This window comes from Sturnus vulgaris, chromosome 15 (assembly GCF_052056855.1).
Source record: "Sturnus vulgaris isolate bStuVul1 chromosome 15, bStuVul1.hap1, whole genome shotgun sequence".
Lineage (NCBI taxonomy): Eukaryota > Metazoa > Chordata > Aves > Passeriformes > Sturnidae > Sturnus > Sturnus vulgaris.
The window spans coordinates 641,679-660,661 of record NC_142257.1 but is presented as its reverse complement, the minus strand read 5'-3'; the positions used below and the strand labels follow the sequence as shown (position 1 = coordinate 660,661).

At 51.3% G+C, this 18,983-nt stretch overlaps 1 protein-coding gene and 1 long non-coding RNA gene across 4 annotated transcripts in view; one reads left to right on the top strand and one right to left on the bottom strand.

Annotated features, from left to right (window-relative positions):
* Positions 1-8,568, top strand: part of KCTD16 (potassium channel tetramerization domain containing 16) — a 52,051-nt gene extending 43,483 nt beyond the window's left edge. For all 3 annotated transcript variants that reach the window (XM_088174082.1, XM_088174081.1, XM_014888325.2), the window contains exon 3: positions 1,356-8,568. In XM_088174082.1, the coding sequence (XP_088030208.1) occupies positions 1,356-1,807 (452 nt within the window). In that variant the 3' untranslated portion in view covers positions 1,808-8,568. The remainder of the gene's footprint in view (positions 1-1,355) is intronic.
* Positions 8,569-13,220: 4,652 nt separating this feature from the next.
* The window catches only part of LOC148221942 (uncharacterized), a 38,966-nt gene continuing 33,203 nt past the window's right edge, over positions 13,221-18,983 (bottom strand). The window contains exons 8-11 of the long non-coding RNA XR_015807095.1: positions 18,848-18,964; positions 16,570-17,091; positions 14,651-14,838; positions 13,221-13,709 (exon numbers count right to left, since the gene is read on the bottom strand). This is a non-coding gene — a long non-coding RNA (uncharacterized LOC148221942). The remainder of the gene's footprint in view (positions 13,710-14,650; positions 14,839-16,569; positions 17,092-18,847; positions 18,965-18,983) is intronic.

The following is an 18,983-nucleotide window of genomic DNA, read 5'->3' as shown; positions in this document are numbered from 1 at the left end:
AGCATCTAATAGGTCTTAATTGGCTTATAAAAGCCTTGTTTTGTGGTGATGGAATCTGTGCTGTAGCTGTGCCGGGTCCCTCTGGCCCAGCTGCCACCCCTGCCCCATCCCTGGCAGAGCTCAGAGCCAGCCTGCTGTGCTGGGAGCTGTCCCTGCCCATGGCAGGGGATTGCAGGAGAGCAAAACGCCTTTGTACAAGCCTGGAAATTGATAAAAAAATTCAATTTAGCCATTATTGACTGTTTTCAGACCAGACACAGGGCAGCTTTGAAGTGTCTGTAAGTGAGAGTAGCCCTGCAGTCCCAGACTCAGAGACTCCTCCATCATTGACGAGGAAGAGGAAGGAGGAGATGAGGAGGTTTCCTGACTCCTGCTTTTCTGCCTGTTCCTGTAAATGGTGTGCACTGTGTTCCCGGCTGGGGAGGGATGGGGACCCAGGGCAGTGCCAGGCAGGGGCTCTGCCAGCGCTCACAGCCCCTTCCCCAGGCTCTCAGTTGGCACCAGGGTCTATTTCTCTTTTTCTTTCTTTTTCCCCATTTTTCCATGGAGGTCTGGAGCGGGGGCAGAGCAGCAAAAAGTCACCCGAGTCCACGGTGTGAGGAGGGTGCCAGGGCTGTGCCCGAGCTGGCAGTGGCCGTGCCAGGGGAGGATGGATGTTCCCTGCTGAGCTGGCGTGGGCACGGAGCTGCAGCTGCTGGTGCCAGCTCTGCCCTTGGTCACGCATTGCTGCGGCTGGGCAGGGCTCCAGCTGGAGAACAAAACCTGCAGCCCTGCACTGCAGGATCAGGAATTGTCTCTGCCCTGGGCTCAGGCAAATGAAGGAGCCTGTGTGCCCAAATCCTCTGGGCTGGCTGTGCCAGGCCTCGTGTGGGGGGAGGCAGGGCTGGGCTTTGGGGAGGGAAGGGGATGCTGGGGGTGATGTCTGCCAGGACAGAGGCAGTGCTGGCAGTGCTGGCAATGGTGGTAATGCTGATCAATGGTGGCAATGCTGTCAGTGCTGGCAGTGCAGGCAATGCTGGTAATGCTGATCAATGATGGCAATGCTGGCAGTGCTGGCAATGATGAACAATGCTGGCAGTGCTGGCAATGCTGGCAGTGCTGGCAGTCTCTCCCTGAGGATGCCAGGAGAGCTTTCAGCCCAGGCTGGGTGTGCAGCACACCTGGAGGGGCTCCAGGGCTGTGGGGATCAGCTGCTCTTGGGTCCAGGAGCTTTGCTGGCCGTGTGTGGCCATGGCCAGGGAAGGTGCCCACGCAGGTTGCCGAGGCCCTGCCAGCTCAGGGGGGCTCAGCAGCGTGTCCTGGGGTGTGGGGGGGGTCTGGAGCTGCCCTAACCCCGGGCTCTGTGTCCCCTGCAGGTGAACCCTCCCGCTGGTCCTCGTCCCACTGCGACTGCTGCTGCAAGAACGGCAAGGGCGACAAGGAGGGCGAGAGCGGCACGTCCTGCAACGAGCTGTCCACGTCGAGCTGTGACAGCCAGTCCGAGGCCAGCTCGCCCCAGGAGACTGTCATCTGCGGGCCTGTCACCCGCCAGCCCAACATCCAGACTCTGGACAGGCCCGCCAAGAAGGGCCCCGTGCAGCTGCTGCAGCAATCCGAGATCCGCAGGAAGAGCGACCTGCTCCGGACTCTCACCTCCGGCTCCCGAGAGTCCAACTCCAGCAAGAAGAAAGCCGTCAAGGAGAAGCTCTCCATTGAGGAAGAGCTGGAAAAATGTATCCAGGATTTCCTCAAAATCAAAATCCCAGACAGGTTTCCCGAGAGGAAGCACCCCTGGCAATCGGAACTGCTGAGGAAGTATCACCTTTAGGATTTGGATGGGGAGAGCACAGCTGGTTAAAACAGAGCCAGACCCGGAGTGACACAACAGTAATTCCCAATACCAACTTCTTGTTAGGTCACCAAAACCAAAACCCATCTCTAGTACTGCCTAATTTGCCTCTTTCACCTTAACATTTCTAGTCGTAGGGGAAGGATCTTTTTGCAGTCCTGGAAGCACAATGACAAACGCTTTTGTTTGTAAACTTGGAGTCTTACACAAGCTGAAAACCTTAAGGGCACGGCCAGGCCCACCCCAAGGGACATTTGTGTGGCCCTGGAGCAGGCAGGGTGGGATGGGGAGGGCTCTGTGCCCCCTGCACCCTGCTCGGAGGGAGGAGCACAGCACAAAGCCCCAGCTCTGCCCCATTTAAGCATGTGTATTTATATATGTGCATATATATATGTGTGTATATATATCTCTGTGTATATATATATGTATATATATATCAATATATATTGCTTAAACATTTTCTGGCTCTCTCCTTATAACTGCACTTTCTCAGAAAAGAGCATTTTTTTTTTTTTTTTTTAGTCTGTGGATGTCCTGTTTCTTCTCCAGGCCTTTGAGGGCTGAGCAGTAGAAATCCATCTCCCTCTCTCTCCTGCTCCCCCTGCCAGCCCTTCCCCTCCCTGGGGCACACAGACGTGTCCCAGAGGAGACCAGGGTGTCGTCTGTGGGTTTGTGTCACCATCAGCAAAATTCTGTTTGTTTGGGACTCTCCTGCCCCTCCGTGTCCCCCCACAGCTCCTGTGTCTGCCCGCGGGTTGAAGGGATGCAAAGCTGCATCCCAAAGCTGCAGGGATGGTTCTGGGCCGTGTGGGGAGCTGGGAGGAGCCGGTTCCTGCAGGTGCCAGGTGTGTGTGCCAGGAGTGGCTGTCCCAGCTGGCAGGGACAGCGGGCACTGTGCCCCCTGTGCCCAGAAATCACCCCCAGCCCGCCCAGCGGGCTCTGCCAGGGGCAGCTGGCACTGCAGGAGGGAGCAGGGCTGTGCCAGGAGCAAACACAGCCCGGAGGAGCTCCCTGCGGTGCCAGGGGTGCCAGGGCCGTGCACAAACCGTGCCCTGTGTCCCATGGGAAGGGCAGGGGGGGGCTGTGGGGTCGGGCCAGGGCAGGGGGGCACGGACTGGCCAGAGAGGGGCCAGGGTTTGGCACAGGGTTTGTGGGCACAGCCAGAGCTGGGCCGGGCAGCCATGGAGAGGGACAGAACTCCCCAGTGCTCCAGCTGTGGGGGCACAGCTGGGAACAAACCAGCTGCGGGATTTGGGATCAATTCTTTGTTTTCTAAAGGCACAGGAAGAAGATTTGTTTGTACATGAATAGAAAGCTGTGGGCAGTGCCGGTGCTGGTAACAGAACACTCCGATTCGGACTCAGTGAATGTCCTGCACCTTCCAGGGCTTCCCCCTCCTCTGGAGATGCTGCCCTGCCTGCACAGGTCCTGGGATCCTGGTGACTTCCAGCCAGGAGGAGCCTCTGTGCCTGCAGGGTCGGTCCTGCTGGGCTGGGCTGGGCTGGCACGGAGCCCTGAGGTCTCCAGGAGCTCTCAGCTGTGCCTGGGCTCGGTTTCACCTTTTCCCAGGTGAAAAAGGAAGCAATACTTGTGCAGGGGATCCATAACAGGAGCTGGATGTGGGGAGGGGAACCTTCCAGCAATAGGGCTGGGGTGTGCACTGGGGTCAGCTCTGGGGTCACCTTTGGGGTCAGCTCTGGGGTCAGCTCTGGGGTGCTGCGGGAGGAGGAGGAGCTGTCCCCGATGGAGCTGTCCCCGATGGAGCTGTCCCCGATGGAGCTGTCCCCGATGGAGCTGTCCCCTCTGTCGGTGCCACAGCAGAGGCTCTGCCTGGGGAAAGCTCAGTGAACACACTCAGCATTTCTGGGATGGTGCTTTAGAGCCAGTTCAGGGCTCAGGACGTTCCCTCTCCCTGAAATTCAGGCCTGGCCCTTGTGCCACCTTCTGCCCCCAGACTCAAAAGGCCACGGAAATCAAGGTTTTGTACAAGCTCCACAGATTGGCCCTGCTTAGTTATTTCATGGTTAGTTTATTGCGTTTTTCTCTCCCTTCTCAACATTTCCTGCATCTCGTTCCCCTGGGATTCCTGCCCCTTGCTGTGGCACCAGGCAGAGAGCAGGGGAGCAGACAGGGCTCTGGATTTCCAGCAGGGCACGGGGCTCAGGACAGGGCACCTTTGTTCCCTGGCAGCAGAATGCAGCTGAAGCCCCCCTGCTTTCAGCCCAGGGCTTGCCCTGTCTGTTTTGAACGCCCTGGGCTGTAAGCTGTGTGTGCAGAGGAGGAGCAGGCACTGGGGATGTGTGTGAGTGTGAGTGTGTGTGAGTGTTCCCAGGGACACAGCAGTGCCAGGATTGCTCCATGATTAATAACTGGGCAAACATTAGACCAAATGAAATGTGCCCAAGTGGGCTTGATTTATGTGGCCTTCGTGAGTGCAGTCTGAGATGAAATGGTTATTACTCTCCAGTGCCACAGAAATAAAAACACAAGCAGGGGAAGGTGGGCAGTGCTCAGCAGAGGCAGCACAGAAAGGAAAGTGCAGTGGAGATTGCCTGAGACACACCTGGGCTTGGGCTGTGAAACACATTCCACTCAAATTGGACTTGGTTTCAGTGAGAGAACCCGTGTGTCTCCCTAGGACAGCTTTTGTAGCAAGCCAAAATTAAACTCCACTCCACTTTATCCTTTCTAAGATACCCGGGGAGAAAAGTGGACTTTGAGCCACTTTCCAGCAGTAACAAAGACCAGGTTCTGCTGCAACCAATTTGAAAACTTGCCTTGACTGCAGTGGGGCTGAGACTCAGCAGAATTCCCAGCCCCAGGAGTTTTGCCATCCCAAACCCCTGAGCCACCTGAGCAGGACTCAGAGCACTGGGGGACACAGACAATGTCATTTCCACTGAGCTGTGGGGACCCAAGGGCTCAGTTTTGTCCCTGAACCATCTGCACACACAGCACAGAGGGTCTGGAGAACAATTTGGGCTTAAGTTGGGTGAATAAATAAAATTTATTAATTTTATTTGTGAGTTGTGGGCTGAAGGAGAAGACAAGGCTGGGTTCTATGGCAGCCCTGGGAAGGCTGGAGGGACCCTCCCAGGCCCCTCACCAACATGAGTACAGACTTGACTTTCAGAGTACTTTATGCACAAGGCCCCATGTGTATCATGGTACAAAATAATTGTCCAGTCTTATGGATAGCTTATGCCCCAACGGGGTTTTGTAGATTAATAGTAAAAAAAAAAAAAAAAAGAAAAAATAAAAAAAAGAAAAGCACTTTTAAATTATTTATATTATAAAAAGACATTCTTTATTTTTCTTGGCATTGATGTCACTTAGCTAAAAAATCCGTTTATAAATAGGATATTGCAGATTTTAAACTATAGCAATGCTCAAGCAAACACGAATTCAGAGTTCCACAGAGCAAATGAGCGAGGTGAAGCAGGAGGGTGGCAGGGCCCAGCTGGCTCCAGGGGCTGAGGGAGGTGATGTCCCCGTGTGATGATGACGATGATGTCCCCGTGTGATGATGATGACGTCCCTGTGTGATGATGATGATGATGATGATGATGACGATGATGTCCCCGTGTGATGATGATGATGATGTCCCCGTGTGATGATGGTGATGATGTCCCCGTGTGATGATGATGACGATGATGATGTCCCTGTATGATGATGATGATGATGATGATGATGTCCCCGTGTGACAATGATGATGATGACGATGATGTCCCTGTTGGTCCCCTCTGGCTGTCCCCAGAGGGTGGCAGGGCTGTCCCCAGGCCGTGGGGCTGTACTGAGGTGCTGCCCGTGCAATATTTCCCAGCCCACAGGGGTGCACAGGGCTCTGGTGCCGTTGGGCTCTCTCGGGGCCTTGTTCCATTTCCGGACCTCATTCAGCACTAAATGACTTTGCTGAGGCTCAGTCAGTCTGTTGCACATTGGTGGAGATGAAGTGGCACCCACTGAATTACCTCTCGACTTTCCAACGTGGTTCACTTGTACATAGGTGTAATGTCAAACTGTTTACAGGTTCTTTTGTGCGTAATCGTGGAGAAAAAAAAAAAAAAAAAAGTTTTAACTACAAATTTCAAGGAATCGATTTTACTGGAAGGTGTTTAAAAAAATGAATGTGCTTAATACAGTATAGACATCCTTGCTAATGGTCTCACCTGAATGCATGCATCCGTGTTGTCAGTCCCACCAGTGAGGTTATTGGCAATTTTCTGCAGTCTGTGAATACAAATATGCATCAACTACTGTGATCTGACAAATATAACTCGGTAACTGTTTCTACTGTGGTGTGTGAAAAAAACCCTGTAGCTTTTAGCCTGCTGTATTTCCCTGGTGCAAGGAGCACCAGGAAGGAGAGAGAGCTGGGAGGATGAAGCCAGAGCTGTGCCCTGAGCAGGGTGGTTCATGCACAGCCCCCGTGGGGTGGCTGTGCTGCGAGTGCTAAAAATGCGTTTGCAGAGCTGGCAGTGGAAGGGAAGGCGCTGCTGCTGCTGCCCAGAGCTGCTGGCACCTCTGGCATCGCTGCTGGAGCAGGGCTGGCCCCGGGCTGGGGACCTGCACGGGGGGAACTCAGCCCTGCTCTGGCCACAGAGTGCCATGCACAGAGCCATGCACAGCTGCATGGGCATCCTGCACTGGTGGGGACAGACCCAGATGGGCGACAGGCAGGGGCTGTGCATCCTGCATTGGTGTATTGCATCCTGCATTGGGTGTATTGCATCCTGCATTGATGTATTGCATCCTGCATTGGTGTATTGCATCCTGCACTGGGTGTATTGCATCCTGTACTGGTGTATTGCATCCTGCATTGGTGTGTTGCATCTTGCACTGGGTGTATTGCATCCTGTACTGGGGTGCTGGGGCTCACAGCTGCAGTCAGTTGGTGTTTGCTATCCCAGTACAGCAGTGAGTACAAACTGGGAGTTGGTGTTTGCCATCCCAGTACAGCAGTGAGTGCAAACTGGGAGTTGGTGTTTGTTGTCCCAGTACAGCAGTGAGTACAAACTGGGAGTTGGTGTTTCCATCCCAGTACAGCAGTGAGTGCAAACTGGGAGGGCACACACTGGGACAGAGCAGTTGGTGGCCCCCAGCTGTCACACACTCACACCCATGGATACCTCCAGGCTTTCTTGCTCACAGGGATTTAGTGCTGGCTCATGGAACCACTGGGGTCCTTCCCAGTTTATTTCTGTTTTTTTTTATTATTTTATTCTGCAGTACTGGCTGTGGTTGGGAAGAAGTCTTTCCCAGCCTGGGGGAAGGTGACAGATCCATCTCTGCAGCCTTTGCCCCATGTGGTGCCTCCCCACAGGTGGGGTTTGGGTGTTGGGGCTGAGATTTGGGAGCTGAGTCCCTCAGAGCTGAGGGGATGAGCCCTGAGCTGCCCTGTGGCACCAACCTGGTGCTGGCAGTGCCACGAGCCAGGAGATGCCAGGATTCCTGTGCTGGCACAGCCCTCCCAGCCCTGGGACGAGATTGTCCCCATAAACCATCCCTGTCTGGAGCCCAGGGAACAGCACTGGGGAGTGAGGGCACCCTGCTGCTGCTGCTGCTGGGCAAGGCTGGGCAAGGCTGGGCTTTGGGCTTTGGGCTGGGCTTTGGGCTTTGGGCTTTGGGCTTTGGGCTGGGGTGTGCTGCCCTGCCTAGGCTGGGTCTCAGGCTCCATCTCTGCCCCCAGACAGGCCCAGGGGAGGGAGGGGAGCACAGGGGGCTGCTCTGGTCCCTGCTGGTCACAGCTCCTGTCCCAGCCAGGACACCCCTCAGTCCTGGCAGGGCTCACTCCGTGCCTGCCCACTCACATCCCAGAGCAGGGGCTGAACTTGGTTATCCCCAGCATTTCTGAGCTGAATTTGGTTATTCCCAGCACTTCTGAGCACTGTCTTGTCTGCTTTCCATGTCAGGGCAGATGTGGAGAGCGGTGGGTGTTGGGGTAGAGCACCTGCAGGATAATTAGTGAGGATGTAATTACCTCCCCCACACAGCACTGGGTGATGTGCATGGAGAGGAGGAGAGATTCCCTTTGATACCAGGTGATACCAGAAAATGATTTTAATCTGCCTTACAACTATATAATTAAGAGAGGTTATATATAGAAATATCTATCTGTCTATCCGTGTCCCCACGTGTATTCTGGGCTGGGGGCAGGGTGGGCAGCACCAGGGCCGGGCTGGCCTTGCCCTGTGCCCGCTGCTGCCTCGAGGGCGAGTGCCTGGGACAGAGAGACAAACTCGAACTCGCCCAAATCCTTTCCGGAGGAGAGGCCCCCCCTCGCAGGGCCAGCCCCCAGCCCAGGATGCTGAGCTGTCCCAGCAGCTGAGGTGTGGCTGGGGAGGCTGTGGCCAGTCCTGGCAGGTGAGGGGTGACCCTGCAGGTCGTGGTGAGCTGGCCAGGACGGGACTCAGCTCTGGCCATGCCCCAAACCCCGGCCTCTCCCTCCGGGCTGCCCAGGGCAGGGCTGGGGTGCAGAGCTCAGCATCCTGCAGCATCCCTGGGGGGGGACACGGGGGAGGACACGGGGGGGGACACTCACCACGACACTCCCTGAACCCCACGGGTCTCCCCCGATGCTGCTGGGGCTGCTCCCGTGGCCGGGGCTCCGGGGGGAGAACTCTGTAAATACAGCAGGTTAAAAACTGGCACAGTATCAGCGAGTCTGTATTTAATGCAGATGTTTCCCATGTTTTGTAGTATTGTTTTATTGATAAATAAAAACCAACCAAAGACAAAAAGAGTGTTTGGTGTCGTCTGTGTGAGTGGGACCCCGTGGCTCGTGGGCATTTAGAGGCACCGGCCCTGGAATCCTCCCCGACAGAGAGCAGGGATGGAGCAGAGGAGAAAACATCCCCGAGCTCCGGGGAAAGAGCAGCCCCAGCTCTGGGTGTGACCCTGAGCCCCCAGCAGGGCCGGGATGGCACAAATGACACTGATGGCTCCGAAATAACCCCCAAACGCTCAGGATTTCTAAAGCACAGCAAGAAAAGCAAAACTTGCAGCAATTAAACTGCATCTTAATGAGCTGCCTCCCAAAGAAAAGCTCGAGAAAAATGGGTTCATCAGAGACTCGTCAAAAAAACCACTAAAACTATTAATACTATAAACATCCTCTCCGTGGCATAAATTTTTGCATCTTTCCAGATGTATTGTTATTATTATGTCCAATTTATGGAAGGAGAAAACGAGGCACAGCTCTTTGGGTTATTTTGTCCCTGGGGTGCCAGCAAGCAGCAGCCAGGAGGTACCAAAATCTCCTCTCACAAATTCCTGGGCAGGTGTGCCCGTGCCACATCTAAACCCAAATAAAAAACTCGATTTTATTTGGTTTTTACCACAGGAAAACATTCCTGATTTTGGGACTCGGTGCTGATGGAAGAGATGTCTGTGACCCTGTGAGTGGTCTCAGGAAATAGAGCTGGAGAGCAGCTATTAAATTAAATTAAAATTCTTTAATTTAGACAGACTGCACAATTTCCCCCCTTTTCATTCACTGCCACACATTCACCCTGAGCCCCATCCTGCTCTGGCCCAGCTGGACACCTGGGAGACAAAATGTGAGTTCTGCTTTCTCTGTGCTCTTGCCTCTGCTATTGAAGCTGTTATTAAGCCACCCTAATTATTTTTAAAATCCAATAAAGACATCTAATATGTGCAATTTTAACATAATGTGTTGGGAATAGTAGTTTAGTGCTATTACCAGTGCTAAAATCAATGGCTGTAGTCATGGGGCTGTGAGCTTTTATTGTCATCATTAGGCCAGGAGAACAAGTCTGAATAGATCTATCTATCATCTATCTATATCTATCTATATCTATATCTATATCTCATCTATATAATCTCTCTATATATATATAATTTATATCCATATCTATAATCTATATCTAAAATCTATATCTATAATCTATTCTCTATATAATTCTATCTATAATCTATTCTCTATATCTATATCTCATCTATATAATCTATATATCTATACCTATATCTCTATCTCTATACCTATATCATCTATATATCTAAAATCTATATCTATAATCTATTCTCTGTATCTATAATTCTATCTATAATCTATTCTCTATATCTCATCTATATAATCTATATATCTCTATATCTATATTTCTATATCTCTATCTCTATACCTATATCATCTATATATCTAAAATCTATATCTATAATCTATTATCTATAATCTATATCCATATCTATATCTATATCTATATTATATATCTATATATCTCTATATCTCTATATCTATATATCTATATATCTATATATCTATAATTCTATCTACAATCTATAATTCTATCTATAATATATATCTATATCTCTATCTATATCATCTATATATCTCATTATTAATACGAAATATAAGAACATGAAATGTAATGATATTAATTATGGCTAATTATTCAGCCCGGGCTGCAGGGCCTGCTGGCACACAAACACCATTTTTCCTGTTGCCACCAGCTGTGTCCCCACCTTCTGCACCATGAATGGTCCAGGCCAGGCTGGGCACACTCCAGAGCCAGATCCTCCTTGGGGTTCTGACATCACCAAGCATAATGGAAAAATTGCTTTTGGCAATTTCTGTTGGGATAGATCAGCTCTGACACCCTCCTGTCCCTGTGGTACCTGCACCTGCAGAGCCCCTGGAGCTTTAAAGTGAGTAAAGGACAAAGCATTATGTCTGGGTGTTGAACCCAGCTTCAATAAATGAGCCAGGATCTTCTCCCTTGGCTGGTCCCTTCTCCCAGTGTTTTACCCCTCCATCCCCAGAGGAATGCTCGGGGTCCCTGCCCCACCCACAGCCCAGCCCAGCCCAGGGCAATGGAAAAACCAAATCTGAGAATTCCTCCCAGCCCAGAGCAATGGAAAAACCAAATCTGAGAATTCCTGCCAGCCCTGAGCAATGGAGAAACCAAATCTGAGAATGCCTGCCAGCCCAGAGCAATGGAAAAACCAAATCTGAGAATGCCTGCCAGCCCAGAGCAATGGAAAAACCAAATCTGAGAATTCCTGCCAGCCCTGAGCATGGAGAAACCAAATCTGAGAATTCCTCCCAGCCCAGGGCAATGGAAAAAACAAATCTGAGAATTCCTGCCATCCCTGAGCATGGAGAAACCAAATCTGAGAATTCCTCCCAGCCCAGAGCAATGGAAAAAACAAATCTGAGAATTCCTGCCAGCCCAGAGCAATGGAAAAACCAAATCTGAGAATTCCTGCCAGCCCTGAGCAATGGAGAAACCAAATCTGAGAATTCTTCCCAGCCCAGAGCAATGGAAAAACCAAATCTGAGAATTCCTGCCAGCCCAGAGCATGGAGAAACCAAATCTGAGAATTCCTGCCAGCCCTGAGCAATGGAAAAACCAAATCTGAGAATTCCTGCCAGCCCAGGGCAATGGAGAAACCAAATCTGAGAATTCCTCCCAGCCCTGAGCAATGGAGAAACCAAATCTGAGAATTCCTGCCAGCCCAGGGCAATGGAGAAACCAAATCTGAGAATTCCTCCCAGCCCTGAGCAATGGAAAAACCAAATCTGTGAATTCCTGCCAGCCCTGAGCATGGAGAAACCAAATCTGAGAATTCCTGCCAGCCCAGAGCAATGGAGAAACCAAATCTGGGAATTCCTGCCATCCCTGAGCTGTGCCCTGGGACAGGAGCAGGGACATTCCCTTCAGGGCTGCCTGATGGGAACACAAATGTTATTCTGCTTTTTAGAAATGTCCTAACACAGTATCCAAGTCCTTTCTGGAAGGACAAAGCAGGTGAGCTGTCTTTTCCAGGAAGAGCAGATTTCCATCCTGCAGCTGGATTTTAGCACTATTATGAGCAATCATCTCCTCCAGGTTAAACCCAAAGATGTCCCAAATCACGGATTTAAACGGCAGCAAAAAAATTCCCTGAACTCCTTAAAGTTAATGACAATCTTCATTTTCATTTGCCACAGATTCCTCTCCCGTAATGGCCATGTGCTAAATCTTCATGAGATTTTTTATAGTTTCACTGAAGGAATATTTGCATAATTATTAGTGCATAATCTGCTTTAATGGGCCCGCTGATTTTGCTGTTACAGATAAATGTACGTGGTGTCACAGTGGAGCTCCGGAGGGCCTGGGGGGTTCTGGGGGGTTCTGGGGGGTTCTGGGGGGTTCTGGGGGGTCTGGGGATGCTGCAGAGCAGTGCCCAGGGCTGGGCAATGTCCCCTGGCTGGGGGACAGAAAAATGTCCTGGGGCAGCAGGAGGGGAACAGGGACAGCTGTGCCCTCTCTGTGCCCTCTCCGTGCCCCAAAACCATCAAACCCCGGCTGCTCTGGGGACAAGGGACCCTAAACCCCCCCCAGTGCCACCCCAGCCATGGCAGGGACCCCTCCCACTGTCCCAGGGTGTCCCAACCCCAATGTCCAGCCTGGCCTTGGGCACTGCCAGGGATCCAGGGGCAGCCACAGCTGCTCTGGGCACCCTGTGCCAGCCCTGCCCATCCTCCCAGCCAGCCAGAACCCCCCAAAATCCCCCAAATCCCCCAAATCCCCCAAATCCCTGCTCAGGACCTGGGGCCAGAGCAGAACCCACGGGCTCTGGGGCTTGGGGGGTTCTGTCTCTGCTCACCCCACATTTGGAAACTTCCCCTGCACTGACGTGGGGATGTCTAAAAAGGATTTCTGGAAGGAGGAGGAGTGAGGTGTGAGCAGGGTGTGATGACAGCAGCTATAAAAGGAGGCAGCACAGAATTCTTGAGGGAAAGCATCAAACTCCTGCTATTTTCCAACCAGATCATCCCCTCTATGCTGTGAAATGTCATTTCTAGAATTTTTTTAGACTGTTTCTAATAGATACTGATAAATGTTCCTCTCCTCAGGGCTTGTCAGGAGCAGACATGATTGATACTATCTTCAGAAGGAGACAAAAATGTTCTGTGCAGGATCTGCCACTGTGGCAGATCTCAAAAACAATGGGCTGAACTGAGCAGTACAGAACACTCCTGAAATATTGGAAATTCCTGCAGCAGCAGTTGGGTTTGGAATCCACCTCCTTCGGAAAGCCATAGTAAAGATCCTTTCTAAATCTGGGAAAATAATAAGAAAAGAAAAGAAAAGCATCTCAAAATCTGTAGGCAACATCACAGCCCCAGTACAGTCATGGGCAAACTGCATTTTCTGCACTGTTTTTGCCAGTATTCAATCGGTATTTTTAATAAAATATGAACATGTTGTAATGGAGAGATTCTGCAGGTCTGAGCCTGGAGGCTGGGAATGGCTCTGCTCTCCCAGATCCCAGCTCAAGCCCAAAATTAAGCTCTTAATGCCTTAATAAGGCAGAGTTGAGTGTACAATGACCTGTTCTTTAAGTGATATATTAAATTAACTTTCCTTACGTATTTTCAGACGGAAGTTAAATATTTTCACACAGTTCTAGACTGCAAAAGACCATCAAAAGGGATTAGATGAGATTTTTTTCTTTATTAAATGAGAAATCCAGCACTGTGTGGCAGCTGCAGCAGAGCCCACCCCACACCCACTCCCTTCTCTTCTCTTCTCTTCTCTTCTCTTCTCTTCTCTTCTCTTCTCTTCTCTTCTCTTCTCTTCTCTTCTCTTCTCTTCTCTTCTCTTCTCTTCTCTTCTCTTCTCTTCTCTTCTCTTCTCTTCTCTTCTCTTCTCTTCTCTTCTCTCCTCTCCTCTCCTCTCCTCTCCTCTCCTCTCCTCTCCTCTTCTCTTCTCTTCTCTTCTCTTCTCTTCTCTTCTCTTCTCTTCTCTTCTCTTCTCTTCTCTTCTCTTCTCTTCTCTTCTCTTCTCTTCTCTTCTCTTCTCTTCTCCTCTTCTCTTCTCTCCTGTGAAATTCCCAGGGAAATCCAGCAGGATCCCTTCCCTGCTGGGCACTTGGCCTGGAAGAGGCCACAGATCAAGGAAATTAATAAGGAATAAGAAATAAGGAAAAAGGAACAAGGAATAAGGAATAAAAAATAAGGAACAGGAAATAAGGAGCCTCCTCCTGGTGTTTGTCACATTCCTGGTGGCACTGCCCAGGGTCACAGATTTGCTGTTCCATAAAAGCTGACAAAACCTTTAATTGTCCTCCTGTTATCCAAACAACACCAGGAGACATTGGAGATTTTTATTGCTGCAAACAGAAGCTGTCAGAGCACCGTGACTGAGCGCTGCTGTCACATGCCCAGGCTGGCCCCTGTCACCCTGCAGCCCTCGCAGCACTTCTGGTGGCTCTGCATTTCCATTGCTGGGCACAATGCAGCCTTCTGGTGGTCCCTGCAGCCCTGCCTGTGCCTGTGCCCCCGGGGCTGGCACTGGGGTGGGGATGGGGCTCCTCCCTCTCACACGGGCTCACATTTTACATCCCCAAAATGAAGAGTTAAAGATCACACAGGGGTCTGAGGCTTTGCTTGGCCTCAGCTGCAGGGGCCCATGAAGTGTCTCATCAAATCATTTTATGGGGACTTACAAGAGAGCTGGAGAGGGGCTGGGGACAAGGGATGGAGGGACAGGACACGGGGAATGGGCAGGGCTGGGTGGGATTTGGGGCAGGAATTGTTCCCTGGCAGGGTGGGCAGGGCTGGCACAGCTGTGTCTGCCCCTGGATCCCTGGCAGTGCCCAGGGCCAGGCTGGACATTGGGGTTTGGGCACCCTGGGACAGTGGGAGGGGTCCATGGGATGGGATTTAGGATGGGATTTGAGCTCCTTCAAACCCAAACCATTCTGGGATTTATTTTGGCACCACTCTGTGCTCAGTGCAGCAGGATTCCTTTGCTGGGATTGGGGCGTTTCCTCGGGACTTTCAACAAAATTTATGGTGTGGAAAAGAAAACTCACCCCTCCAGAAGGGAGCCCTGGCTGCTGGGGGCACTGCCTGCCATCCCTGGAGCAGAACAAGGTCCTGAGGGAAGCTTTGAAGCTCAGGAAGGTCCATGGAACTCTTCCCATCAGCGGGTGTGGAAAACTCAGCCCTTTTGTGTCTTTGACAGACAAATGATCAGAGTCCTCCTTTGTAAGGGATGCAGCTGGAAGAGATTAGGAAATAACTTCTGGATAAATAGATTTATTGGTGCAATTTGGTTTTACATGGCCAGAATGGAGTGTTTATAAAATATTTATGGAGTTTTCCTTTGCAGTGATGGAACAAGAACCAGTTTAACAATGCGTGGGGCTTCATTAGTGCTGTTCCACAGTCAGGTTTGCTCTGTCTCCTCTTGTCACTTCATTAAGTTGGCCCTCATGATAGATTGGCCCAAATCTCTAATTAATAATTACCTCTTCTGTATAAAATCAGATGCCTTGAGTTGGCAGCACTGGCCATGAATTTCAGATTGTGCATAAACCTGTGTGAGTTGCTCTGCTCCGTATTTCACTCATCCCACTATTCATCCAAAACCTCATCAGAACAGATAATAAAGCACTTCATGAACAGATGTGCCACTTATTCATCCAGTTCTATCATGATAATGACGAGAATTTAATCTGGAGTGTCTATGGAAGATGATCTGAAAGACAGATTGGTGTGAATAACGAAGGCCCCAGAGCAAAGTGAAGGCTGCGGGGAGGGGGCTCATTCTCTCCCCCAGCAGAGGCAGAGCCTGAGCCAGGCTCCCCCGGGCTGGGCCCCTCCACCAGCGCCTCTCTCTGCTCATGGAAACGCTCTCAATTCCTCGCCTTTAGAGGAGGATAAAAGGTAATTGCTCTTACAGCTGTGAGCAACATCTGACGCTGCAGAAAAGCACAGGGAGGAGAGCTTGGAGAGCCCAGATCCAGCCAGGGTGGGGGGAGGACGGGCAGAGCTGGATATTCAGCCAAAACATGAAAAAAATGCAGAGACAAGTAGAAATTTATGAGGCCAGCTTGCTCTGAAGAGCTGTTTACCCCTCGTTATCCAGATATACATTTCTTTATCTGTCTCCTCATGCGGGCTCCTATTGATCTTTGTCAATGGAAAACATCAGGAATGTGCTCCAGGAGGGAGCCACACTGGGGGGGAATATTTGCAACTGGAGCTGCAGAGCTCTGTAAATTCTGTCAAAAGGATCATTCAGTCCCCAAAGCGCCTCTGAAGAACAAAAATCCTCTCATGCCACGCCGGGGAGCTGGCCTGGATTGACAACTGCCATCCCCTTATTCCCACAGCACAAACCCTGCAGGGTGAGCACCCCAAAACCCCGCAGCCTGCAGGGATGGGGCTGTGGAGCAGGACCCACGGCCCCCAGGAGTGGCCCTGGCTGCCACACTGCCCCTGTCCCTCGGTGCCCAGGGCAGGGGACATCCCCTGAACGTCCCCAGCCTGAAGCCAAAGTTATTCCCTCTCAGAAATGACCCAGAGGGGAGCCAGCCTCGTGGCAGTAAATCTTTCCTTTAACAGCTTGTCAGCAAAGCAGTCCTGCAGAAATATTGTCAGCCTCCCTCAGCATCTGTCACAGCAGCAGCAGAGCCACAAATCTGGGTTAAAGAGACGGGAAAGAAAAGGGGGCTGAGGGGCCAGGGTGGGAGCTGGGCTGGATTTTAGGGGGCCAGAGGGAGGGGAAGGGTCCTTGGGGCTGGAACTGTGCAGGAACTGGGATCTGCCAGAGCTCCTTCACTCTCTGCTGCTCCCTTACCCAGCTTGTGCCAATCCCAGCTTGTGCCAATCCCAGTTTGTGCCAATCCCAGTTTGTGCCAATCCCAGTTTGTGCCCAATCCCAGTTTGTGCCCAATCCCAGTTTGTGCCAATCCCAGTTTGTGCCCAATCCCAGTTTGTGCCATACCTTTTGATGGCTGTGGGGTTTGCTTTCCCGTTGTTTTTGGTGGCAGTGGGGTTTGCTTTCCCGTTGTTTTTGGTGGCAGTGGGGTTTGTTTCCCATCTCTTTTGGTGGCAGTGGGGTTTGTTTCCCATCTCTTTTGGTGGCAGTGGGGTTTCCTTTCCTCTGCTGTGGCAGCCCCCAAGGCAGAGGCAGGGTGGGCAGAGCTGGCTCCCATTGCTGGACCATTTCTCAGGACCTGTGCAGGTCACCTGGCCAGGAAAGGACGCTGGAATTCCTGCCCTGCCTCCTCCAGAGCAGGGTGGAGGTGCTGGAAGTGAGAGCAGAGATCACACAGGGGGCTCGAGGGGATCCAGAGCCCGGAGACAAAGCAGAGCCCAGAGCTCGCAGCCCCTGAGCTGCCTGTCCTTGCCCCAGGTGAGGAGCTGTCCCCAGCCAGAGCTCCTGGCTCTCCTTTGCTGGAGATGTGAGCAGTCTCCAGCAGGTTTCAGTTTCCTTGGTGATCACTGTCAGATCTGAAACACAAAACTGAAATGGAAATAGGAATGTATCAGAACTAATTATATACATTCATGTTAATTACACCCCTTCTCTTACAGCCTTTCATGGAGTCGATTTTGGTGCTTTCTGCTGGATCTCTGCTGCTCAAGGACTGCCATGAACTGGTCAAAAGGACGAGCATTTAATCCTCCAGTGCTAGACCAGGCATTTTAATACTGAAGATGGTTTTATTCTTAGGGTACCTTCAATACAGGATATGCATCTTCCCAAGGACAAATAATTACTGCAACAGCCTGGAGCAATTTGTCAGGAGAATGACCCTGAGAGTAGTTAAAGTTCATAAGGTACAACATGAGTCACCATTACAAAATAACAGAGCTATTTCTCTCAATGACAAGAGGTGAAAATTCAATAGCAAGGGGGTATGAAATATTAGGACCCCAACTAAATCAGGGATGAGTAGATGAGGGATTGCAGTCAGTGCTCATTTGGGAAGCAAATGTGAGACGATGTGTTGTGAGTGCCTGAGAGAAGATTTGGTATCTTTGGTAACACAGCTATAAAGGAAGAGCCTCCAAATAGTTTTCATTCCTTACTGTAGTCACGGAACTCAAAAAAGGCAATGAATAATGAATGAGTAATCCCAGGAAGCGTTTAAGGACTCCACACTCGCAGTGCTGGTGGCTCAGGGGCCAGGGCTGGCCCAGCAGAGCCCGGGGACAGCAAGACATGGGGACAGCAGGACATGGGGACAGCCCAGGGACAGCAGGACATGGGGACAGCCCCAGGCTGGCAGGAGCTGCAGGGAGGGATGGCAGTGCCCAGCTGCCAGGGCTGTGCTCCCCCCTGGAGCTGCTGCCCAGCACTCACACGGCCCTGGGGGGCTCAGGACCTGTCCCAGTGCCCCCCTGGGCCCCTCCTGCAGGGGCAGGGGCAGGGCAGGAGGGAGGTGACGATGCCATGGGGTTCACCCAGCCCTGCCGTGCTGTGCCCAGCTGCCCCCTTGCCCATCCTGCCCCATTCCCAGAGGCTCACCCCTGTGCCAGGACAGCCCCAGAGCTGCCCTGGCAGTGCAGGGCCATGGCAGTGCTGCCACTGCTGCACGAGGGCTCTGATGGATTGCACACAATTGGAAATATTAGAGCAGAGTGTATTTCATCCAGACAGGAAACTTTAAGCAGGACACAACAGACATTTTTCTTACAATATTAACAATTTACCATCTGAACTTTATCTTCTCCTTGGATAATAACCACCAGCCACTGGGTAAAGAAACAATTGATTTAAGATCTCAATCAAAGGAAAGCATTCCTCTTATCTGGATAGCCAAGCAGTGGAGCAACAGTCAGCTGGGGTTAGTGTACATTTGTCAGTCCATTAAAAGCACAGGCTCCAGATCTATAGAAAGGCTGTAAGACATTTGTGGAAATGACTCTTGCAAAAATCTTTAGTGGTTAAGTGCCTGCCATCTAAGCCTGCCCTTGATTTCCACAACGTTTACTCAAAAAGACAAGGGAAAAAATTATACTCCCTGTTCTCAGACTTTCTTCCCTCTCTCCACGTGCTTTTCCTTGGTGATTGAATGACTCCATGGCTGAATTGCTGCTCTGACAAGGAGCAGTGTGATGCACACGGGACTCCCCCAGAATCCCAGAATCCCTGAGGTTGGAAAAGACTCCCAACACCATGGAGTCCCAGCTGTGCCCCATCCCCACCCTGTCCCCAGCCCAGAGCACTCAGTGTCACCTCCAGGGCTGGGCACTGATGCTCTTCCACCACTCACCTCGGGATTATTGCTGCTCTGGGCCAGCAGTTCTATAGTTCATCATTCCAGCTGTTTCAGCACGGCCATCCCTGTGCCACAGTCAATACAGATGTGCCAACAGCCAATACAGATGTGCTACATTAAATACAGATGT